Source organism: Calypte anna, chromosome 3 (assembly GCF_003957555.1).
Source record: "Calypte anna isolate BGI_N300 chromosome 3, bCalAnn1_v1.p, whole genome shotgun sequence".
NCBI lineage: Eukaryota > Metazoa > Chordata > Aves > Apodiformes > Trochilidae > Calypte > Calypte anna.
Window position 1 is genome coordinate 42,180,537 of NC_044246.1, and position 26,213 is coordinate 42,206,749.

Consider the following 26,213-nt stretch of genomic DNA (forward strand, 5'->3'; position numbering starts at 1 on the left):
CTGCTCAGTATGATCTGGTTCTGGTTCTGTCCGTCAGTGATCCCTGCTAGAAACTGCAGGAGGACTGTTTCTCATCTCTGGATATTGGTAAAGCATTTGACCCAGGAACACATAAGAAACTATGTCCTTATTCAGGTAGGATGGAGATTAGAATTTATATAAATAAAAGTGGCTATACAGAGGATGTGATGGAAGCAGGGGTACTGAGGGGGAAAGTTGGTAGGAGAGCTCAAACACTACCTCTCAAAAAAAACCCCACATGTTTGGGCTTGATCATATTCAATAGTTTCTTCAGGTGTGTTAAGTCATGAGTTTTGCTAATAATAAAGATGGGACATAATTTTTCTAGCACTGTCTCACAGAGGACAGGATTACTCTAAGGTTTAGAATAATAGAAGAGTGATGGATGGTAATTTGCAGAGCAAAAGCATTGGGACTAATAAGAACTTACACACCATGGAAGGGGAGGAGAATGGTGTGAGACTCTACTGTCATGAGATAGTACACCTGCATGAAAGAGAAATGAAATCTTGGAAGGGTCAGATAGACATTTTATGCAACGAGTAGAAAACACAAGTTCATGGACCTGGCAAAATTGTTTGTACACTGGGAATGTGGTATATAAGTTGTCAAAGGTCAAGGCTGGCCTTGAGAGCAGATACATTAAATGCCAGGGTATGACGATCACAGTCACATGAAAGGGGATGCCTGGAGTTTTGCCCTGCTGTAACCACAGTGAGGAGAGTGAATCTGGTGGCTCTCAGTAACTATATAAATGAATAAAGGACAGAGAAGGAAGAGAATTATCTTAGCTGAATGTCAACAGTGATGCAAAATAAACCACTATGAACTGACTATTAGGAAGGTCAGACCACGTATTTGAAAAGTGTCTACATTAAATAAAGGATGAGAGGCTGACTTTAATCTATAAAATGATTTATTACGGCATTTGGGAACTGTACTTGGTAACATAGGAGATCACTTTCAGTTCTTCCCCCTTAGGCAGGAGTAATGTCGCTGATGTTTTAAACAGAGGTAAAGTTCCTGAAATTCTGCTTAAATTATAGAAATAATAAATAAATTATCTTGTGTTTTTTAGGGCTTCCTGGCAATGTTACTAAATTTTTAATATGCTCCTTTCTTAATATTGTGTATGCCACTGTAATAGTTGGCTGTGTCTTTGTAAATACAATGATTAGCATGCAATGCAATGAAAATTCAAAGGAGTAGCCCATCTGTTTATGTAGTACTTTTCTTTCAGAAAAAATTACGTCTAAAATTATTCGGATAATTTCTGTAAATAGAAACAGAAGTCGGTCTGCCTTATATTCCTCTTAAATCCTGCTATTTTTAATCCATTACAAACCTCTCCAAACATGAGTATGTACCTCCCAAATACGGGGAATAAGCTTTGAGTGGAAAACAGCAATTAGAAAGCTTGGATTTAGATGGGAAAAGAAATAATGTAGAGATGGAACTTGGCCATGGTCTACAGCTGTTTTTTAACTGGGTAGTGATCCTGTTGTGAAGTCAAAGGCTGGCTTCTGACAGAGTTCTTAGGCAGATTTTTTACTTACTAGCAAGTTGGTGCTTAGCAAGTGTTTGCTCAGACCCCAGAGAACATGCAACAGAAATGCTCTGGGGCTCTTGCATCAAACTTGAGGCTTTAGCAATTACATGAGTTGTGCGGAATGGTGTGCATGTTGAATTCTGATGCCAAATTTAGAGAGGCTTTTTCATGAGGGACAGTTACTGTTAACCAATACCATATGGAATTTAATATAGTTGAAACAACATTTTTACAGCTTACATAAGAAGGGAATTGCATGCTGAAGGATCATCTGTCTTATCTAATTGGTCAAAATGGGAAACATGATGATAAACAGTATTTTTCCACTTTAACAGAAAACTTCTATATTTCACAAGCATATTTGATTAATGTACATAAACTCATAAATGTATGGAGAGTTATACAGGAAAAATAAAAGCATAATGTCTCCCAGGGACATATCTGGAAAATTTTGTAACTGTAAAGATAAATTGTACTTATATGGAATACACAGACGATGCATACAATAATAAGATAATGTTTTGTAGATCAGAGTTTCCTGATTATTGGATAATTTAGTTAGGGAGTCAAAGCAATGTATTAATATGGAAAATTGTACAATTGTGGAAACCTTGTAGAAACTAAGAAGAAAAGGCTCAGTAAATGCAGACAATAAAAATAACTCTCCAATGAATTTTTCCTCCTGCTTTCTCAAAAGTGCCAGGAATTATGGGTGGGTTTACAAATCGATAAGTTGGGGAAATGGCCAGGAAAGGAAGCATTTCTCTTTAATCAGAGATGCTGCTTGCATGTTTTCTCCTTCTCTGCACAAATTGCTTGGAAAGTAACTCAGTAAAAGCAGAAAATGCTGCATAATACATAATTATATGATGTATTTTTTGTCTTACCACAGATTTCAGTTTAAATTAAGATCTGTCTGACTCCCTCAGGAGATGGAATAAAAACACTTCATTGTATCAAAGAAGCAGTTGATGGGAATGAGAAGTATTTTCTTATGTTGATTTGGTGCATGGTAGCTAAAGAACTCATAGCTGTAAGATATTTTTAAAGTAAAAATTTAGCAGAGGTCAAAAGAGACTCTGTATAGACAACACAGATTTCTAGGATATATCTACTGATAATAGACATTAATACACTAGTAAATCCGATTTAAAAACACTCTTTTGTGCCCTTGTTTAAGACAATTTCAGCTGGATCAGATTAAATAGCCCTGTAGGTGAAGAAGGGTTTCTTCAACAGTACTTGATTTTGAGATAAGCCAGGGCAAGCAGATAGCAGTCCTTCCACAGAAAACTTCCCATATTCTTTCTGCGATCCTTGGAGTTATGGAACCACAGGCGATGGATACTTGAGTGTCAAAAATATGAAGCTAGTCTCTTTTCAGTGGTGCCCAGTAATAGGACAAGGAATAACAGGTTTAAGCTAGAAAACAAGAAGTTCCACCTCAAAAGGAGGAGAAACTTTACTGTGAGGGTGATGGAGCATTGGAACAGGCTGCCCAGAGAGGTTGTGGAGTCTCCTTTTCTGGAGACTTTCAAAACTTGCCTGGATGCATTCATGTGTGGCCTGCCCTAGTTTATCCTGCTTTGGCAGAAGGGTTGGACAAGATGTTCTCTACAGGTCCCTTCCAATCCCTAACAATCTATGACTTCGTAATCTTCACAAGCACAGAGCTGTGGCTGACAGGTCCGTTTCTTTTGTTTCTTTGTTTTATAGTTTATTGCTAGAGCCAGGACACTATGTATTTTCAGACATTTTTGTGAACTCAGTGTATAATAGTATATTTTCCGTTAAATAAAATGTGTTCAAAGTACTGTTAAAGGAAGAATCTGCTCTAGTACTGTCTAGTTAAATATTAATGCAAAGACTTTTGCTGTTACACATTTTTACCCATAATTTCTTTAATTTGGTATTATGTTTTTTTGCATAAGTTAAATACAGACACACAGACAATTTACTTAGCCAGAATAATGTTGTGTTTTACCAAGTCTGTACAGCATATGCTCAGAACTTTGTGACAACAGCTAGTTGTTCAATATTTCAATAAAAGAACTGAGTTTTTTTCATTGAAAAGTGTATCAAATTAAAGCTCCCCAAGAAGTTCTATTCATTGAAAGGGCATTGTACTGAATAGATGTCCTCTTTAATATGTGCTGGACCAGTAGCAGCATGTGTTTCACTTGACTGGTAGGTCATTCAAGGAATGTTACAAATGTTTTGGGGCTTATTTTATTTTATTAATTTAGTTCAATATGCTGTTAGAAAGTAAACTTCTGTTACTCAATTTTTATTATGTACATTTAAAGAAATCCCATGTATCTTAGAGATGCTCTTTATCATGAACAGTTTTATATGGTGAAGATTAACTCTACAGCTCAAAGAAATATTTTATACAAAGAATTTTTTCCTAAACTACCAGAACATCTTAGGTGTGAGCTTGTAAATGTCCCTGTATCAGCTAATACAGCAAATTTCATACATCAGTGCAGAAGGGATGAGATTTCACAATAGCTCTTATATCTCTCACAGAAGCGTTAATGAATTTACTGTACCAAGATACTTCTGAGTGCTGAGTTGGAGCTGAATTCAAAGAGACCATAATTTAAATATACATTATGATACCCTTATTTTATCTTTGACTCAAGGAAGAATTTTCTTACATACTGACTCAGAATTATTTTCTGAGTTTCTACTCTTCAAGTGAGTCCATTTGATCTAGCAGCTCCTATAGAACAAAACACTTTTTTTACACAGTAGCCATTTGTAATAACTGGAGTGCTCCTTTGTGGGTGATAGTCGACTTGCTTTATTTTCCACAGCTTATGAATAAGGCTTAAACACCGGGGGAGTATGTGTACAATTTTCTCTTCATGGATAATTCAAGTTAAGATGCATGCAGTACATTCAGCTTTCTTAAACTGTACCTTGAGGTTTTCATAAATTTTCTGGATTAGTATTATTTTAATAGGCGCAGTGACCTTTTCTGCCCTTGTAATTTGACTTATGGATTCACTGCTTCTTAAAATTATGTATCATATTAATCAAATCCTGGCTCAAACCTAATAATTTCTCTTCTTTATAATAGCTTTTAGACCTTCAATTTCTTTCAAAAGAGGTTTGTCCTCATTTTGGAACATCCTTCCTATGCCATTGAGGATGAAAGAGGGGCAATTTGGATACATCTTTCTAGCTTTTTCTATCTCTTTCTCTCCCTGTAGAAGAGAATAATAAAGATTCTATTGTTGATGAAGATTTTGTGATTTTGGTTTGTGGCAAAAGGGCACAGTATGTCATTTAGAGGCTTCCTTGAAGAAGCTTTGGATTGTGGAATTAAAATTTAAGTCAAAGGATTACACTTTAGTAATTACTCCAGTTACCTGATTCAGGAGTTTTAATAAACTGTGTGTGAAGATAAAAGCTAATTTATAACAAGTATTTGAAAAGTTAAGTAATTGTATTTAAATGCAGTGGACAGCAGCTGAGATTATTGTAATAATTCCATCAACAGGGTGCATTCTGTGTGCAAATACTCATTTACAAAACAAGGGCTGAGAAACTCAATTAATTTGTGTTCTTTAATTTTAGAGTTGAATAAATAAGAAATGCATCTATTTTAAATCACAGTTAAGCATACTTTATTTCTGAATATAGCCAAAATGGGTTAGATGTTTGAAGACTGGAAAATGAAGAAGCATTTTTTTTATTATTAATTATATGTGAGATATTTTTCTTTATCTTCTGGGATGTCTGTTTTTAAGTCAGTCAGGGATATTGGCAAGTGCTATGCTGGGGAAAAAATGTTCAGCACTTAATGTGCATGTTTTATCAGTTCCATTGAGTCAAAGCCAGCAACAGTGTAAATGTCCACCAGTCCTCAGTGTTTTAAGTCTTCAACCTAGTCATATGGAAACATTATAAATCATGTACAACTGTGGATGCCGCTCCATAAATATTTGACAATGATAGGTATTTTTCCCTGGAATTATATTTTTACTTTTTTCTTTTGGTTTTATGAGGTGACCCTTTTATGACTTAAGGAAAGCTGGGTGCAGTTTGAATGCTAGGGAGCTGGAGGGCAACATCTGTCTCAGCTTTTTTCTTTCTTCCTGAATGCTTTAGAACTTCTTAACTCATCCATAACCAGAGCAGGATTTCACAGTTTTGTTTTGGAGGGTCTTATCTACTTTTGTCACCATCTTGTCTTGCCCAGATGTATCCATATTTAGAGAATTTTTTAAACAGGAACAGTGTTGATGACATTTTTGTACTGTGCAGAGAAATGAGGTATTACATGGGTTTTCTTCTTTCAGATTTGTCAAGTTGCTGTACTTGGAAAAATATATACAACAATCTATCTGTCTTTTCTTACAAACAGTCTAGTATCTTGGTTGGCTCATGGAAAGGCATACTGATGACTTGGAAAAGGAGCAGTCATGCTGCTGTCATAAAACCTATTGGCTCTGTTTACTAGCACCAGGAGAAAAGTGTGAGCCTTATAATATACAGAAGTGCTTGCTGACATTGCCTCTCCTTCTTGGGTTGTCAGCCTTGCTTGGCTTGCAAGGGCTTAGCTGTTTTATGTAGAAAAAATGATTCATTTTGAAAGGCGATGTGTGCACACGTTCACAGCCTCTGTTACCATTATTTTCCAGGCTGAGAAGCCAATAGGACTTTGTCTCAACTTGTCGAATAAACTTTATACATACTAAAACTTATTTCAAAGCTAAAATTAATTTATTTATTACATGGAGTGTCTGCTCAGTACTACTTCACATGAGATTTTATATAAAGTTGAAGTCTCCTGCTTGTCCTGCTGAATGATGCTTCGTCCTACAGGTGGCTGTACAGTGTTCCCCAAAGGAATTTTGAAGAATCAAAATTATATGCTGCAAATATCTCCTACATTTATTTGCTGTTGTACTGTTGCTTCCCTTAAGATTGAATGATGTTTCAACTGCTTAGGCTTACTGACTGTTCACTGCAGTTTTTATTGTGCAATATTCAATTTATCTTAAGGATTGCCAGAGTTTTCAGTTTTCTATGCTTTAGTTGTAATGATTTCTGAGGAGTTTGAAATGCTCCATACCATTATGCAAGGTGGTATGTAGCTTGCTTCTGGATAACATGGTTTACTTATGCTCTTAACTGGTATGCTTCCTTATCTGGTATAATTCAGTTGTTTATCTGGTTTCTATCAAATTACATCTTCTCAGATTGTCTGAACAGTAAACGTGGAACACTCAGTGGAAATAATAGTCACATTGAAAACAAAAATAAAATTTAATACCCCTGGTTTTTTTGGTGATATATTTGAGAGTAATTTACGTTGATTTAGTTTAGAAAGAGACAAGAAATTTCTTGCATATCCTAATAAGTAGAATTTCATCCTTTACAGGAGCAAACGTTGGCTCTGAGGAAAGAAGGGATCGGTGTTGTGTTAGATTCTGAATTGCCTCATCTCATTGGGATTGATGATGATCTGCTCAGTACTGGTATCATCTTATACCACTTGAAGGTACATACACATCTGTGTTTCTTTAGCCTTTTCATATGTCTTGTGATATTTTTTTTGATAGACAAATAATAATAACTTGCTATCTAAATATTACATTTCTTCATCAAAGTAAGAAAAATGTTGCATTTCTTTGCTGTAGTAAGAAAAGCTCTTAAGAGGTTGCAGATGGTTCAGTTGAAAGATCTGTTGATTTACTTTTTAAATTTATCCCAAGGGTCAACTAGTTAACTAGATAGAGGTGGTTAATATTCTTTGTTATATATTGTTTTTTCATTCATCTCATTGTTAAGCTTGAGTTGAAACCCAAATCTTGATTAATTATCTCAAAACCGCAAAGATGGTTCTACACAGGACAGTTGCAAGTTGAATTTGCTAATAATATTGTGTAATAATGACACTGAATTCTAAAAATGCTACCTTGTTTTTTTTCACCTGGTTCAACATATTTCATTCTACTTGAGAAAATGAAAGGATAACTAAATACTTGTGAGGGAGGAAGGGAACTTTCAACTGTAAATAATGTATGTTTTTCTTAATTAGGAGGGTCAAACATATGTTGGCAGAGAAGATGCTGTGACAGAACAGGATATTGGTAGGAAATTTGGCATTTTTTTTACATTGTTCTTGTTTTTCTTCTTACATCTCAATATGTGAACAAATCTTCATTTTTTTTCCTATTTTAGTTAATTGTATATATGTTCTTGCATATTTAAGCTTTAGAACATTTGAGAACTGAATTACATGGGATTTTCTTAGGTGAGCATGACATCTAGAGTCACTTGTGGGCTTAAAAATTGCTCCTATTCATATACTTGGTACTAATTTTTTTCTTGCTTCTCTTGAAATAGTATCCTGAAAAATATTATCCTTTTTAATTCCGCACTTGTCACAATTATTGCACAGTCATTCTCTTAACCTTTGTATAATGACTGTATTGTTATTCCTTAAGCAGTCTTTGGGCTTTAGATTTGATTAAAAAAAAATCTAGAAGTTGATAAGAAGTAGGTAGGTGGTTTCTACTGATTTTCTTACTTCTTATGAAACCAACTAATCACCAGGCCTGAACTGCACTGTCATCTATGTTGCTTGAAGGCAATTTCATAAAATAAACATTATCCTTTAATTCTCAGGTGAGAGACTTAGAGTCAAATAACTTAGTTTGGTATATTTTTGTGGGTCAGAAGATCCTAGATTAAAATTTTGAAATAAATTTCATGAAACTAGGAAACTTGCAATATTTGGTGGTATTAAACAATACACACAATCATATAGTAGCTGGAGAGACAAAGTAGTATAACCAATTGATAAGAGGCCTGAATATAATAGAGCGTAAGGATCTTATTTCAGCCATCCTACTTAGTCTACAATCACAGATTACATCCTGTTTTTCCAGATACAAGTATGGTTGCTTTAAGGTCAAAAAGTTTTAATTATTTTCCTTTAACTTGTCAAAAAACCCTTGTCTAAATACATCATCTTTACTTTCCTGTTTTCTCTCAGAAGGAAAGAATCATTTACTAATCTGGTGCTAAAGTACAGGAGAGAATATTACACCAAAAAAACCCAAGCGAACACACACTTGGCTTCTTTCCACTACAGTGAAACAATAAACAGTGTCAACATTTAAGGCATGCAGGATGCAATGAAGACAAAAACATTGTCTGGAATAAAGAAAAAACATCTTGTCAAATATGTAGTGCAATGTATCCATAATAAATTAATATTGGCATGTTAACTTCGCTAGTTTTTAAAAGACTAATTATGATATTTTATTTCTTTATATTTAGTTCTTCATGGTCTTGATTTGGAAAGCGAGCATTGCATCTTTGAAAATCTCAATGGTACTGTGAATCTAATACCACTGAATGGAGCTCAGTGTTCTGTGAATGGTATTAACATTACAGCGGCCACACACCTAAACCAAGGTATTACCCAGCATAATGTCATTTTGATATACCATCTTTGTTTCTTTCTAGCAACAGCACTGAAAAAAATCTGTATATAAAGAGATTATTGTTTAATTAATTTTAATACCATTTCTTCTCATCTGCAGCTGAAAACGATTAGGAGATCCAAGGAGGGTTTTTTTTCTATCAAAGAATTGCTGTGTAGTGAAAAGAAAGCAAATTATGTAGTGATTTCAGCCACTTTGTAGTCTTGAGTAGGCATTTGATTTTGTTCAAAGTTTATTTTTAAAGGTAGGATCACCTCCCAGTAGCTCCAAACCCCATGCAGGCTGGTCTTGAACACTTCCAGATCCTACTGCATTTCAAAGGTGTTTGTGCCTTGGAAGAAAAAAAGGAGTTTGGATGCTATTTCCCTCTTCCAGGCATATGTACCAACTTGATTTTTGTACTGTGAAGAGAGGAAGCACGACTTTTTTCCTCACATTTTTGTAACTCAAAATAAGGGTACAGGGTTGCTTTGAGTTACTAAGTTGTGAAAAAAGAGCTGCATAAGTTGACCTGTAACAGCTGTGTAACCAGACTGTGTCTGAAAGATGTCAGCTATGACACCGGATGGGTAAAACTGATGAAAGTAAAGCTGGGTAACAAATGCGCAGTCCACGTATCCTACTTGTGTTAGCATTTAGTCTCGCAGCATGAAGTGCCAGCATCCCTAAATATCTGATTTAGGTAACACTGATTAACTGCTGATATATTTAAACGTTTCCGTTCATCATAAATAACTGTTCATTTGCTGATGTGTTTTTAGGCTGACATGGAGTTTAAAAAAAAAAAAAAAAAAAGAGGCATATTTACTACTACTTCTTTCTGCAGATTAGTTCCAGAATTTATGAATTCTGGCTAGTGTGGCCTTTCTGTCTGAATGCAACTTAAATACAAGAACTTCTTATATTTAAGTTGCATATTATATGAAGTTGCATTATATATTTCTTAAATAGCAGAATTTCTAGAGGTAACTCAATATTTACAGATAGATTTCATCCCTTACTGTAAATTTATCCTCAATTTAAACCAAGTTTTCAGGTTTTTAGGCCAAACTGGCAGCCCTTCTGTACTTAAAATGACCTACCACTGCTTAGTTTTAAGGTTTTCTAATACAAAACCCTGAAAACAACACTTAAAAAAATAAAAAAGTGACTTTTAGCAGTTGGTAAGAACTTAATTCTAGATACATTTGTTCACATACTTCAAAATGTTGCTTTGTGTATGTCTGAGATGCTTGATGACATTCAACAGCTACTCTTTTTTTATATGTTCTGTTTTTTTTTTCTCTGATCATTGGTCATTTCTATGTTGGACTCAGCCAGTTTGACTGCAAGATCAGAGCTCCACAAAGGATGAAAGACTTTCATTTAGTTTTTGTTGTTCTTAGCACTATCAATGTATTTGGCAACCACTTTTTCATTGCCATTTTACACACAAGAAGAATAAGAATTGTTCCTTACAGTAGCTAAATGGAAAGCAAACCCCATAGCAAATCCAGTTATGTTTCCATGACGACATTTATGCTGCACTTTGTATATTTGCATTCTGATGGAGAGCTGCAACAGCAGACAGTGAAATCTGGTGCTTAGAAAAATATTTGACTGCATGGTTCTGTCCAGGCCTTTTCTCCTAGAGGAGCTTTGATGTTGAGGCTTATATAAGGTCTGTCCAATGGGAATTGAATTGGTAGAGTTTTTCCTTAATAACAGCATAACACAAAAATACTAAAGTACTAGAAAAGAAATCTATGTCGGAACTGTTTGTGTGATCAATCTATCTGTCTGTGTGATTTGACTGTCATGTGATTGCTGTTCAACCTCTCTCTCCAGTTTTCTTTTACATTCAGGAAGCTAGCAATATAACTAATCTATAACTGTATTGATTCTGAAATTTTAATTAATTTTTTAAAGTTGCTTTCACATAGTAAAGTGTTCAAAAAAGTTCCCAGGTTTATCTTCATTTGAAAGTAACTGAAGAAATTTTATAGAAATTCTCACTGCTACAAGATCCCCCTCCAGGCAGATAGCAAGAGTGAAACAGATAAATATTTGTGACAACTGTGAGCATATGAAGCAGTGGTAGACTAAAAGCAGTTCTAACCCTTTCACTACAGAAGTCATGACTGTCAGGGATCCTTTTTAATCTGGTTACATGAAAGGAATGCCCAGAGCACTTCTTGAAGGGAAAATGATTACATAAATTAGAGGTGGTCTCAAAATGACTTTGCAATACAGACCTACGTACAGATTTATGAAAGGTTATTTATTAGTTTTAAGATTAGAGTGAGGTAAACTCGTCGTATGGTCCAAAATGGAGGTGTTGTCTAGAAAGCAAGAAGGGATATTGTGACTATAGTGCTTTTTTGTGTTTAGTTGCCAAAACTGGATGAATTTATTTGGTTTGATATTCCTAATTAAGTTAATTTTAAGAGGAGCATTCCTTATTAGGGGCAGCATTTCATTCTTGGATGGTAAGAATTTTTTTGTAGAAACAAGTCTAAGTGCAGTTTTTCATACTGTGGGTGTAATTGATTCCTTTTCCTTTTTAAACATGCCTCATGCCAACAGACACAAATGCTGGATTCCTTGGTGATTAACTTAGAAGGTTTCCGTGTTATGACAGTAGTGAGACATCACTGACAATAATGTACTTATTGGTAGGAAAGTATTAATACTTGTGCCATTGTCTTTAAGATAAGGTAAGAATTCCCTAGAATCTCATTATTTGTGACTTGTACCTTAACTGATAAAATAAAATAATGGATGTATATATACTCTGCAATATGAATTATTCAATGCAAGAGAAAATAGCTATTGGGCAGACAAGTCAAATAATCTTGTTTTGAGCGGTGATAAACTTCAGTGTTGTTCCACACAGGGAACTAAAAGGCAAGTGAGAGTTCAGATTATGGAGATCTGGAGGTTTCAGTGTAGCTGGATCAGAACCTGACTGTGATCAGTAGTGAATAGAAAATTCTATTCTTACTCACATTGATGGATGTTCCCATTATATCTGTTACCTCCTGGTGGTTTCCAAAATCTCACCTTTGAAGAATTTATAGATAAATTGGGGCAACTGCTTCCTCTACCAAAATTTTTTTTTTACTGAACTGCATCAACATAACTGCAAGCATGAACATGTGTGGTGTGTTTTGTTTTGTTTTAAGTAGAAAGACGAAGGAATAAACTAAATATATCAGTTAATGTGACTGTGCATTGTTGTACAAAGTGGGTTTTTTTGTTCTTAATGAAAGTCTTTGCTTACACATTATGTGTCTCAAAAATTACTTGGCGTTTTCAGGTACAGGATGTTGTCAGTGAAAAGTGTGTGTTTTTTTTTCTCTTCAGGTGCTGTTATATTGCTTGGAAGAACCAATATGTTTCGCTTTAACCACCCCAAAGAAGCTGCAAAGCTAAGGGAAAAAAGAAAGGTAAGGCTAAATAAGTTTTTGAGGGAATTTCAACACTTCCACAGTTTTCTTATTCATATACTTTCTTTACATACATTCATTAGTTTTATCAAGTGAAACAAAGTGAGAGTATGTAGGCACATCAGTGTTTGTCTAATGCAATTATTTTATGGTCTATTGTTAGAGTGGACTGCTACCTTCCTTCAGCTTGTCTATGACAGATCTTTCAAAATCTTGTGAGAACCTATCAGCAGTTATGCTTTATAATCCAGGGTGAGTATATTCTGAAATGTGGTTATTCAAGTTGCAACCAGTTTTCATTTTAGTGGTTTCAATGTTCCAAATGGCAGTAATAGAAAATATTTTGTTCTCAGATACTAATGGGCTAACTGAAAAAACTAATGGGCTTCTGAATAAAGGCAGAGCTTTTCAGAAATGTTACTTGAATTAGTCTATACTAGAAAATAGGATGAGGGAACATTTGGGAGCTTTCTGTTCTTCTTAAAACTTTTTTTTTCCTAGGGTTTCTCTACTTACATGTAGATAAAATGTAGAGAAAGTTACTGCACCAACAAACAGCCATGTGTATAGACCTAACACAAAGAAAGTTGTCATAGCTGGAGTCTGGGAGACAACATTTGCATCATCACCAAGGCAGTTCAACATAATAAGGACGTTGCATATAACGTGTCTATGCTTTTTTCAGAATTACAAGTTAACTATTTTTCCTGAGAAAAATGCATCCTGAACTGAAAATTAAGAGGATTTGAGTTCATATAATACCAATAGAAGCATAAAAAGCCTGGGAAATTAATGTCTTATGTTCTCATCTACATAGCTCCTAGTAGGTGGCCAAGTTAGGATGTGGAAAAGTTTTACTATACAGTTACAATGACACAGACTGCTTATCGTAGGGAAGCTGTTTCTAATGTTTTTAGCAGTGTTCTTAAAGTGTCTTGAGAGAATTGATGGTGTTCTGTTCGGTTGGGTTTTTTTTTCAGTAGCAAGTGCTTGCATTTTGAATTGAGTGTGTCATGAGGCACTTTAACTATCTACGTGCTCTTGAAATATTTGCCATAAGTTGTTACGCTTGGATAGTGCAGCTTTATTCCAGAGCTTTACTGCGGAATTGCTCTTTATCCATTAGAACTTGGGAAGACTGGAGAAGTAAAAGTAATTTCAAGTTAAACATTGTCTTAAATAGAGTGAATGTGTGAAAGCACTGCTAGAAATGTAACTGTTGCTCTCTCAAGATAGAGAGCAATGCTAGTTGCTCATGAATTATATCTTTTTTTTTCAGAGATAAAAGAGAAGCTCAAATAAGTATATGTATATTTGCTATTTTGTTAGCTTTTCAGATAGTTTAAACTAAAAACTTCAGTTGACAGTTGCCAGAATTGTATTTTCTGTGGGCTGGGGAAACTTCCTGGCTATTCTTTGTTACCTCTGGTTCTTGATCAGCTGCTATGTCCTCCCCTCTCTCGGCCCTGGACTAATGTTACTCTGTTCTAATGCATTGATCAATAATTGTATTACACTGCACAGTGCAGATCTTGATTTTGCAGTCATCAGAGAGTAGGATAGATTGTTACAGCATTGCCTCAGTTTTAGTTTCAGATTTGTAGCAAAATACAATGGCATGGGCAAGACCCAGTTGAAGGTAGGCTAAAGAATGATTCCTTGCCCAAGGAGTTCATGCTGTCTTTTTACTTATGTCATGCTTCTTTTTACTTATCAGTTCTTAAAAAATGTTCTGTTGCTTTCCTGGAAGTCACACAGTATGAGTAATATAATTAATTTATCAATTTATGCAGCAATTTTTAGATACACTACTGTTTCTCCCATCTAACATTTTTTATAACTTTTATTTTCCTTTCTTGAGTGTGAATGCAAGAGCACTGCTGCTGTTGAAATTGATGATAAAATTAGGTGAAAACATCTCATGTTCCTGAATGCTTTAATGCCTGTATTTTATTAGACTATAAGCTCTGAGCAGAGGGTTAATTATTGATATTCTCCTGGTAGTCTGCATTCAATTAATCTTTGTGAAATGGCTTGCAGGAATAGGTATTTTGTCCTGGTTAATTTGTAAACAGAAGAAAGGATTGTGCTTAAGGCTCACATTACAGGAGGAATGTAGGTCTGCATGACTGTCACTTGTTTGTGAGCAATAAAACCTGTCTGAGGTTGTTCCATTATCACTGTTATGTGCATATGTTTTTCTAAGTGAGGAAGCTCATGGCTACATATTCATAATTTAAACTCTTAGCCTTATCTTTAAATCCTTCAGCTATGCTTAAAACAATAGATACCATACCTAGTAATACACATTGCCCATGCAGTGCAGAAGCAGTTGTCCTTAAATGAGCAGTGATTTTAAAAGCCCCCTAAACAAAAAAAACCACCTCAGATACGGATTTTACTGTTTATGTGACTGCTGCAAAGATGAGATAGGCTCTGAAGTTTGCACTGCAGTTTAACTGAGCCCTCGTCTTACAAATCAGTAAAAGAAAGCATCTTCCATAATTGATGCATCTTTATGGACAGGAATTAGGCAGAAGCAGCAGCTTTATTTTAGGCTGTGGTTCTATGACAATTTAGAATTTATCTGTGTTGATGCAAATGCTGTTTTCTTTCCATTTTCTCCTTTGTGGCAGTGCTGGGGTTTTTCTGATATCTGGTAAGTTTGTCCTAAGGAGGTAATTCTCCAGGAAATGTCCCTTTATGGGGAACAAATTTTTGTTTTGAATAAAGCAGACCCCAAATATTAAGACCTCAGTAATAATTCAAAGCCAGTGGCATAATTTTTGTAAAAGTTAGGTGGTTTTCAGAATTCTTGAGCTCTGTACTTCCAGGTAGGAAAGCTTTTTAGCATGGACAGTACTGCAGTGGTTATTCTTCTAAGTGGTGACTATGTTCAGCCTGGGTAAAATATTCAGTGAATCTGATGGCTCTGAGTTTCAAAGGCAGGTAATTGTACCCAAGGCATTAGGTGGAGGTGAGCATCTTGCTTCCCAGAAGAATGCATATGAAAAAGAATATCCTACACTATCCTAAATTTGGCATGGATTTTTTTGTTTGCTTGTTCTTTGTTTTTTAATCAGGAACAATGTAGGATGTTGTCTTCTGGTATGACCCTTTGTTAAAGTAGATTGTAATATCAGTGTCTCACAACATAACAATATGTTGCCCACCAGCAGTGTAGATCTTGCTTCAGTAGCTGACCCTCTAGGGTTTTTTGGTGACAGTTCTTTAGCTGACTAGCATGTTCTGCATATTGTTAATTTAGTGCTTTCAACATCACTTTCTCTTCCAGTTCAGTATCGATAGCCTAAAGGCTAGCAGCTAAGTTTTCAGTTTCTGTAGGCTGCAATAAACAGCTTGTAAGATCTATCATCTCTAGCAATCAATGGCAGAAGAGCCTGGGGGGTATTTACCTTAAGTTGTTCTGAAAGACGATAAATGATAGATATTGCTTACTCTTACTTTTAACTTTCCCATGCGAAAATCAGTGTTATCTTGTTTTCAGATGGGTGGTCTTAGTGAGTGGCTTTTGTTGTGTGTGGGTTTTTTGTTTGGCTGTTGATTTCCCATATCTGGAGATAGTTGCATAAAATTTTGGCTCAACAGGCAAAGTTCTTTGTTCTGCTTGTTCCCAGTCTTTGTTTTTCATTTGGTGTCATGCAACACTGCTTCAGATAATAAGCTTTCGATAAAATAGAATTTTGCACATAGATTTATGCTGAAGATTTCATTTGTGAACCTTTTGTAAGCTACATAATGCTGTAAGTCTAAACCCACTCATGAGAAACCTTGATCTTGTCATGGGTTTAGCTTTTTTTTTTTGGTTTGTTTTATCTTTTTTTCAAATTAATCTCATAAATTGGGCTACTGAGCTGCATTGTAACTTTGTAGTCCTGCCAGTGCTCAGTCTTTTCCAATAGATGTAATACCAGATCGCACTTTTGTGCTGTGTAAATTAAGCTATTGTAGTACTGAGCCAGTAGAACTGACTTCCTTTCTCTGCAGCTTATCTACAATGCACTTATCACTAGATACGCCACATCTTCCAGGAAAATGGTGTCTATTTAATTCAGCAGTGATCAGATTAAGTTCCTTTGTGGTAGATCTACAAAAGAAGAAAGAGTGGATTCTAGTCTTTACTATCTGTATTTCTTTACTTTTAATTTCAAGCTAATATTTTTGCCTATTCACCATAGTGCTCACAGTAATAAAGGGAATAGAGGGGAATAGAGATTATGGGAAAAAGATTGTTATTACAGGTAAGCTAAGTCAGAAAACATCAGTCATGTATCTGTGCTTTATGATACAGTGATTTGCTCTAGCCAGTTATGGGGGGTTTTGTTTGGTTTTGGTTTTTTTTGTTGTTTTGTTTTGCTTGGTTGGTTTTGTTTTGGTTTTTTTTCTAAGATTTTTTTTTTTTAATAGAATCCTAAAAAAAGTTTCAGTGATCAGTGACAACCTGTCGTGCCTCCCCAAATTCTCTCCTGTCTTGAACTTATAACCAGTTTGAACCAAATACTGCTGAGGTAATGGTCTCCAAAGTGGTGATTTCCTAAATACATAGAGAAACTAGGCAGCTAGCTAAGAGAGACAGACATCATTATTAACCCAGCAGAAATAAGGGCTGCAGCATGAGCACCTTTCATAGAGAGCAGAGGCACTGTGAGTAACCCTTGGTAGGAGAGCCCTTCAGCAGAGCTCATGACTTCTTATGTATCACCAAAACCACATAGCAGCAAAACACCAGGCTGCATTTATTACACTCCTCTTCATGGGAGTATTTACTTGTCTAAAATGCATTAAATGTGTATTTTTAAAACAGCTAAGTGTAGTGTTTTGAAGCATTTGTTGATTGTGATGTTGATGATGAATCATAAGTGGCTTTGGGGAACAGCCATTTTCATTGAAGAACCACTTCTGCATAGTTTATTCCTCCTTCCTGAATGGTGTTTTGAGCATCACCAGCTTCACTTCAGTGTAAACTAAAGCTGATTGTCATGACACCACTGTTGAAGATAATACAGACACTTCCTTAAGGAGAAAACCATGGAAATTTCACCACTGACCAACCATCTTTTATATCAAACTGGTTGCTATGGTGGCTCGTTTTCCTTGTGTCAGATCTCAATCAAATGCTAGTTAACATTTTTATGTGTATACAAAATATGTTTGCCAAATTATTTGTGCTATGTATGACAGTCAAAATATCAAAAGGTTTTTGCACTGGGTTTTGCAAATTATGTTGGCTGATCTGAAACATTCTGCTTCATTATGGCTTAACCAAACATGGGAATACTTGTAAATCATCTTTGCCAGCTGTCTGAGCAAAGATGGTCTGCATCAGGCAGCGCCCAACAGACGGCTGCATTTCCACTGACCTCAGCTGTATTCCCCAGGGTCTCTATTACTTTGGACTGAAGTAATGATTAATATATTGGCATAGCCCTAGGTAAGAAGTGATAACCAACAGCTATGCATTCCAGAAGCAGACCATAGCCAAAGCAAGGGATTTTGAGGCATAGCTGGAAAAAACAAAAATAAAGGAGGAACGGAAACAAAATTTGCATTTTAACCATTGAATTAAGATTTGCTTTCTGGAGGTACCTTAAAATTGCTTTTTGTTCTCTTTGCATAAATTCTTGGATTTTGCATTGCTACTACAGAAATGATGATAAAGTTAAAAATGCTAAATTGTTGTCATCTCTTCTTCTAGTGTTGAGATAGTGCCCGGAAGTTCCCATCCTAGATATAGACTACATCTAGAGCCCAGGGGCTCTTGGTGAGACATTTAGGTGAAGGCTTTTGATGTTTGGAGTTGTGTATAAAAATGTACATTTGATGATCTCAGGCATTGTAGAAGATATTTTTAAAAATGAACTTGACAAGTAAGGAAAAATTAAATTTTTTAAACTATTATTTCTCTGGTATTGCAGTGATGCTTCTTGAGACGTAGGGATCAAAGTTAATTTAAACTACTTTATAAACATTAGATTATTGGTGTATTTTTTTGCACATTTCCAAGGGCAGTTCCATTTTTCATAGGCATTTGTATGATTTTTGATTTTAGAAAGAAATATTAAATCTGCCTTATTTTTTAAAAAAAACTGTCAACATAATTTTGGTTGTGACATCATGAACTGCAGTTCCTCACAGACTTGAATTAATTTGTGGAACAGTATTGCATTTTTTCTGTGTTTATGAACTATCTCACTAATTTGCAAATTCATTAGCTGTAGAATGTCTGAAATACTTGTATACCTGGTTGAATATTTCGGTCATTAGATAGGTTGTCTATGCTTTAAATGCCTAGAAAAACTTTATTTTGTAAAACTTTCTTTAAAAAAAACTTATTTCAAAGGAAATTAAATTAGGTACAACTGTAATAAAAGCAGATATTAAAAATTATAGAAAATACTCTCCTGTAATTATTCAAAACCTTATCAAACTAAATACAATAAAATCTCAAATTATTTTAGATAAATGAGTTTGGATTGTGTTCTGTACCTGAATGTTTCCAGAATTTGAAATTTTTCAACCAGTTGGTTACATCAGAGTAAAGTTTTTTTTTTCCTCTTGGGAGGAAAAGGAAGAACTATGATCATGCCATACTGTAGTGTTATGTCTCGTTTTCTTCTCAGAAGTGGCCAAGCTAAGAAACCACAGGATAATGAGCATTGATTAACTATCTTTGGTGTTTGAAAAACATGCTTCGTTATTTAAATCTTTGAATAGTAAACTGATGAATGTTCTATGAATCTAACCAATTTAACCTCTAACAGAACAAACTGTTGTTGACTTTAAAGTATTCTGTGCCACTAATATGTTTTTTCTATCAATTCCTTTTTTATTTGATCACTCTGTTTCCCCCTGCCTCCCATGGCAGTCTTTTCACTGTAAAAGGACCGATCTGTCTAAGGTAGAGAAATTCAATTTCTATGTATTGATTGCCATGTTCACATGTAGTTAACTTAGAGAGGCTATGCTAATTATTTAACTGTCTTGTTTGACTTTTCTTTTTAAGTGGCTTTTTTCACCCCCAGAAATTCATTTACTTTTCTGTTTTTACTTGTGTCATACAGCATGTTACCTGATTTATTTCACTAATGAAAGAAAATTTTTTTGCTATTGTAGAAAGAAACTATAAAACTTTTGATTTGTACCATTCTTATAGTCTTCTAAATTGATTGTATCCCATCATCCCATGTTTTACAATATTCAGATAATACTAACATTTTTTACTGTTTTTTTTTTTTTTTTTCTAAAAATCAGGCTAGAATTTGAGAGACAACAACGAGAGGAGCTTGAAAAGTTAGAAAGTAAAAGGTAACATTATTCTCTAAGGTCTTTATGTGTTTGTATATATATAAAGGTATTGTAGACTCTTCAATCATTAATTTAATATCACAATGTTGCTCAGAAAGCAGAGGAACCTGACTTAAATGATTTGGTTTTGGCTTGTAAGAATATTTTGGTTATTTTCTTGATTAGAAACAGATAGACAAACTGAACTGTAGCTACCTGTGATCTTTAGTAAAGAAAATATGAACCATGATGGTATGAGGAAGATAGATTATACAAAAGTAATATATTACTGGTGTTACTTAAATGGTGCTGTATCATGGTGTTTTTTTAAAAGATGGCAAACTGTGTTCTTTATTCAGGAGGTTTGTACGTTTTAGCTATCTTCAAGTTGAATCTTGATTCCAAAAACTCTCATTATAAACTCTGTTTCTATTAATATGTAGTGCTGGTACGGGCATACCAATCATACTCAACATTATTTTGAAATCAGTTTGAAGTACAGAAGAAAGTATTGTTTTCAGCTGACAAACTGAGCTGACTGTTCTGGCTCATCATACCTGCTATCATTTTGGAAATAATAGCTCTCGCTGTGTTTCAGATCACAGCACTGATTGGATTCATTGGCTCAAAGACACTTTCTGCCTTCTTAGCTTCAGACTGCTTGCTCTCTTTTGAAGGAGCTATTTATGTAGTTGGGCTAAGTTAAGTAAATGCAGAAAAGCCCTGAAACTGAAGCATTAGAAGATGTTATTCAGAAAGTGATGCAATGGGATCACTGATATTTATCATCTTTGTTATGTTGATAGGATTTGAATTCAGATTTCATTCACGTTGCTTTACTTATGCTTTAATGTATCTGCCTTCAGCTTCTTGTAAAATAGCCAGCTGACTTGCAGGCTGTACGTGTGTTCAGGTGAATGTATCGTGGGGAGCTTCAAGTCCCAATCTGTCCTCATTTGGAATCCCCTAGAACCGTAGAAATACATCTGCTTTTAAGCTTATAGTTGTATTTGTCAATAATTCTGAGTTCACCTGAAGAGAAGACATTGCTTTTAATTGATTTATTGTCTTCAGTTTGGTGAGGCAAATTGCTAATGAAGTTCTTTTATACAAGTTTCTGTATGTATGTGTGTATATACAAATATATATATTTTTACTCTTTTATATATATATAAAATATATATATTTACTCTTCACTGTATGCACTGATGTGTTTCAATACATATTTTTGTTGGATTTCGCAGAAATAATAGTCAAATTTTCTACTAATATAAATGCCATATGTCTTCCTATATTTTCACATACAGCATTTTGCCATTTGTCTCACACATTGAGTCACTTCCAAACAATGCAAGATCTTAACAATTTGTGGCAAAACAAAACTATTACAAAAGGAAACTGTTATATATACTGCTAAACCCTTTTCCAGACCTTTTTAACTTTTAAGAGATATGACTGTCTTAAAAAAAAATAAAAATAGAAGTATTACATGCATATGTTTTACTGTAGGAAACAAATAGAAGAGATGGAAGAAAAACAAAGATCTGACAAAGCAGAACTTGTAAGAATGCAGCAAGAAGTAGAGTCACAGCGCAAAGAAACAGAAATTGTACAGCTGGAAATTCGAAAACAGGAAGAGAGTTTGAAGCGGAGAAGTGTTCACATTGAGAGCAGGTTAAAGGACTTGCTGGCTGAGAAAGAAAAATTTGAAGAGGAGAGGTTGCGGGAACAACAGGAAATAGAGCTCCAAAAGAAGAAACAGCAAGAAGAAATTTTTGCCAGAGTCAAAGAGGAGTTGCAGCGACTACAAGAACTTAATCATAACGAAAAAGCAGAGAAAATGCAGATTTTCCGTGAACTAGAAAAACTTAAAAAAGAAAAAGATGAACAGTACATTAAGCTGGATTTGGAAAAAAAGAGACTAGAAGAACAAGAAAGGGAGCAGGTCATGCTGGTGGCTCATCTAGAAGAACAGCTTCGAGAGAAGCAGGCGATGATAGAGCTCCTGAAGAGAGGGGATGTACAAAGAGTTGAAGAAGAGAAAAGAGATCTTGAAGATATTAGGGAATCTCTTTTGAAAGTCAAGGAAGCCCGATCTGAAGGTGATGAGAACAGTGAAGAGTTAGAAAAAGCACAGCATGCTTTTATAGAGTTTAAAAGGAAACAACTGGAACAGTTGAATATTTTGGAAAAAGATGTAGTTCAACAAGTGGATCACCTAGAAAAGGAGATAGCTGATGAAAAAGAAGATCTGGAACAGTTAAAATTTGCATATGAAGAGCAACTAAATCTCCAAAGAGGTGATGAAAACTTTCTAGATGCCTTACTCAAGGCTGAAGAAGGTGACAAGATAAAGGCAGCAGAATACAGGCTCCAAGCTAAAGAACGCCAGCTTGAGTACCTGAGGAGCAATCATTTGCCAGCTCTGCTGGAAGAAAAACAAAGAGCTTCTGAAATCCTTGATAGAGGCTTGCTAGGGTTGGATAATACTCTCTATGAAACAGAGAAAGAAATAGAAGAAAAAGAAGAGCAGCTTGCCCAATATAGAGCCAGCACAAATCAGCTGCAGCAGCTTCAAGAAACTTTTGAATTCACAGCCAATGTAGCTCGTCAGGAGGAAAAGGTTCGGAAGAAGGAAAAAGAAATCCTTGAATCAAGGGAAAAACAGCAGAGAGAGGCACTGGAGCAAGCTGTTGCTAAGTTGGAAAAGAGGCACTCTGCTTTGCAGCGTCGTTCAACAATAGACTTTGAAATAGAGGAGCAGAAACAGAAGCTTGCCACCTTGAACAATAGCTGTGATGAGCAGGCAGGTCTGCAGGCTAGCCTAGAGGCTGAGCAGAAAGCTCTTGAACAAGACCGAGAACGGTAAGTGTGGTGGTGGCTTCCACCTAATTAGAACCTATTCCTAAAAAATGAATCATTTTATGCCTGAGATGTTGAGAGACTGACTTGTTCTGTGTCCCAGTATTGAGGTTTCTTGATGCATCTCAAGTAGTTTACTCAGAACTGAAAATCTGGTTTACATTTTTAATGATTCTTTCTTACTCATGAATTTCTGTTGTGTTTGGATCCCATCCTCAGCAGTATAATATTTGCATTAGCCATTACAGTACTTAAATAAATTGTTTTACCTATGTAGAAAGGTCAGCCAATCTTATGTCCTGCCTATACAAAAACATAGACTGTGTGCAAATCTTTTTCTCTTAAAATATTAATATATAGCATTTTGTTTCTTTATTAATAGAAAGCTAGATATTTGTTCAGAAGTTGGAGACCAATAGTTACAGCAGACTGCCTGCTTTCTCTCTCAGCTGATGATGTACTGAACACTTGTGGTATTCAGACTAAACAAGTATAATGTTTCATTCTTTGTTATTGGTTTTAAGGCTAAATAAAGTAGACTAGCCATATATCAATGAAAATTTGGTGGGTTTTAAGGTTATTGGAAAATATTCTATTTTTTATGTGAGCTGAAATCCACTGCTATTGATGAGTTGAAACCATGCAGTATGGAAAAATGATGGAATTGTCATTTTTAAATGTGTTCTCTGATTTGTTAGTATTAGAGTTTTCAAACTTAAAAAACTGGTGAAACAATGAAGTGTTTTTTCTTGAGGTTGCATATAATTTTTTTTTTAACATTATACTAATTATCTGACTTCTTTCCTAAGCCCTTCAAACAGACACCTAAAAAAAGAGAAACTTGCCTGCAGTAAATTGGAAGAGTTCTTCTGTGTCCTTTTTATTTTAAACCATTATCAGAAGATAATAGTTCCTCTTTACACCATGACATTTCAACATAGAGTAAAATATTCAACATTCAAAATCCCAATACTATTGAACTCAACATTCAACCAGCTACCTTATGTGGATTTTAGTTAAGCATTTTAAATAGTGATTTATAATTTTGTTGTAGATATTGCCATTTTTCATAATTGTCTTAATGAAAATAAAATTTCATTTTTTTAACTAACCATCTCAATTAAAGTAAGCTATAAATAACTGGAGGTTCCACAGAAAGAGACATCTTAGCCTTCAGGAGATTGTCTGAGTTGTGCGATATCTGAAAAAATCCACATTGTCGGCTGCAAGACTGAGGTTTTGAAAAAATACCAATAAAAGGAAAAGGTCTCTTTCTTTTTTTTCCTTGTTTGCCTTAAAGTCCTCTTGCACAAACTGAATAGAACTTTCAAGTCTTGCAGTGAGTTGCTTGGGGCCCTGACTAATTAAATTTAGAATGTTTATTTTAATGTTGAGACAGACAACAATCTTAAGTTATGTGATCGTATGTTAAATATTTCATTCTACTTACTGCTCTTGAGTTTTGAGTTTACACTTCAGTACACAATGTCTTCAGTGCTATAGTAAGCATATGAATGATATATGGTTTCTAATTGTTTATCTAGGTGTGTGATCTGCTTACTATGGGATGATGCACTCTGGTTCAGACCATTGTTAACTCTCTGAAAGTGTTTCAATTCAATATTGATTTGAAATGTCCATCATAACTGGAGAGAGAAATCATGTTTTTCCTAGTTTGAACAATACGGTAGTTCAAATTCTTTCATCAACAGGATGATCCTCAGAATGATAATTTGAAGTTAACTTACACTGAAATAAAGCATACATGCTTAGTCTTTACTGGCAGAGGTATTCGGCAATAGAATGAGCATAAAGCAGCTTTAGAGTCATCTTTGTGACAATTGGATGTGTCACTCACAAGTAGCAAGTTTCAGTATAGTGTACTTGCTGGTGATAAGTTTATAGCTAGAGGAAGTGATATATTTTGGTTGTAGGATATTTACAAATCAAGGGATAAGCTTTGTTCTTTAATGTAATTCTGATTTTTGTGGTTAAATCGATTTTCCATAGATGCAAACACTGTCCCATGACCTATGAGTGGTCTCCCATATACTTTCCTTCAGGATGCAAGATTGTTTTGCTGCTAATCAAAAGAAAAAGATAGCTTCTGGCAGTGCTACAAAAACTACTGTAAAAGTGAAGTAACAATTCAGCCTGCTTTACTCTAGTCTCTGCCTTGGCATTTCTCATCTCTTTAATCTCCTTTTTTAAACTACCAGATAGAATAAATAGTGGTACTTCAACTTAGATATATGCAGTCATAGGATGAATGGTAGAACCCGTTTTACATCTTTTGCACACTACTTTCTTTTCTTCTTTTATTTTCAAGTAATCTCGAGAAAAACAACTACTTTTAGAGACAAAAGTTGTAATGGAAAGGAAGAGCATTATTACCATGTTACAAATCTAATCTCAGCTACACTACAAGTGGACAGTGTATTTCACAGGTTTTTATAGTATACTTTAATCTGACTAAGTAATAAATCTTGCAAGCAGTGCTTCTTATTTTATACTGGATACCTTGGGCTTTTCCAGTCAAAAATGCAGAATCCAAATTTCCATACTCTGTTCTGTGCATAAATCTGTCTAAGTGTGAAATTTATTTGTTAAAGAAAGGGATGAGTTTTCCATTTTAAAAGGTGATTTATTAAGTATATTTAAAACAAATGCTAAATGTTTTATTTTGTATGTAGATTAATACTTATACGTAGAGAGACAGAAAGAGAAACTGGAAAATAAGATTTATATGTATATTGCACAACTGAAAGATTTCCTTATAGATACAGTATGCCAGATCATTGTTATAGGCTGTCTTTGGTGTTTTGGATTAGTGCTTTTTTTCATGTTTTTAATTTTCTACCCCCCATTTATTCATCACACTGGAAACTAATAACTGAGGTCAATTGTAGAGTTCTTTAATGAGGAAAGTTATTCAAGTGATCATAATAGACTGGTTAAGTTTTATGAATTAATATTTAACGTGCTGAGTTAGATAACTTTTGAATTGGAAGTTTCTTAAGTTATTTTATTTAACTTAATACTGCTCTTGTAATGTGTTTTTGAGCTGTCTGTATTTTTCTATATTTAAATATCCTTAGACAACAATTTCTATATCTTCATAAGTATTAATACCTACAATTTTACATACATGTATCTTAGTGTGAGATAAGATAAGAACTATGGGAATCAGCTCTTAAACAAAGTGATCTCTTTATAGCCTGGACCAGGAAATACAGCAACTGAAGCAAAAAATATATGAGGGTGATGGCGGTCAGAAAGGAAATCATGGAACTTCAGAAGAGAGACACTCCCACACCACTTCCCCTACTGGCTCAGCAAAGTCACAGCAACCTGCTGCACCACTAGTTGATGATAGGTAGGCAGCCTGCATTTCTGCAGTATTTTGATGTGAATGCAAACAATAGCTTAAGAAAACAAGTGTTTTGAAAGATTAGTTTGCCTGGGTTGAATTGTAATTAAATGCTGTAACTGTACTGAAAGTATAGCCTGGAAATAAAATTAATTTGCTGTATTTTACTTTAAATAACCAACAGGCTAATCTGTTTCTCCTGTGTAATT

General features: G+C 34.8%; 1 protein-coding gene across 1 annotated transcript in view; it reads left to right on the forward strand.

Moving 5' to 3' along the window:
* Window positions 1–26,213, forward strand: part of KIF16B (kinesin family member 16B) — a 132,765-nt gene that overhangs the window by 53,988 nt on the left and 52,564 nt on the right. Inside the window, exons 13-20 of the mRNA XM_030448245.1 lie at window positions 6,966–7,085; window positions 7,626–7,677; window positions 8,873–9,010; window positions 12,385–12,467; window positions 12,631–12,719; window positions 19,740–19,793; window positions 21,282–22,637; window positions 25,852–26,010. Of these exons, the coding sequence (XP_030304105.1) occupies window positions 6,966–7,085; window positions 7,626–7,677; window positions 8,873–9,010; window positions 12,385–12,467; window positions 12,631–12,719; window positions 19,740–19,793; window positions 21,282–22,637; window positions 25,852–26,010 (2,051 nt within the window). The remainder of the gene's footprint in view (window positions 1–6,965; window positions 7,086–7,625; window positions 7,678–8,872; window positions 9,011–12,384; window positions 12,468–12,630; window positions 12,720–19,739; window positions 19,794–21,281; window positions 22,638–25,851; window positions 26,011–26,213) is intronic.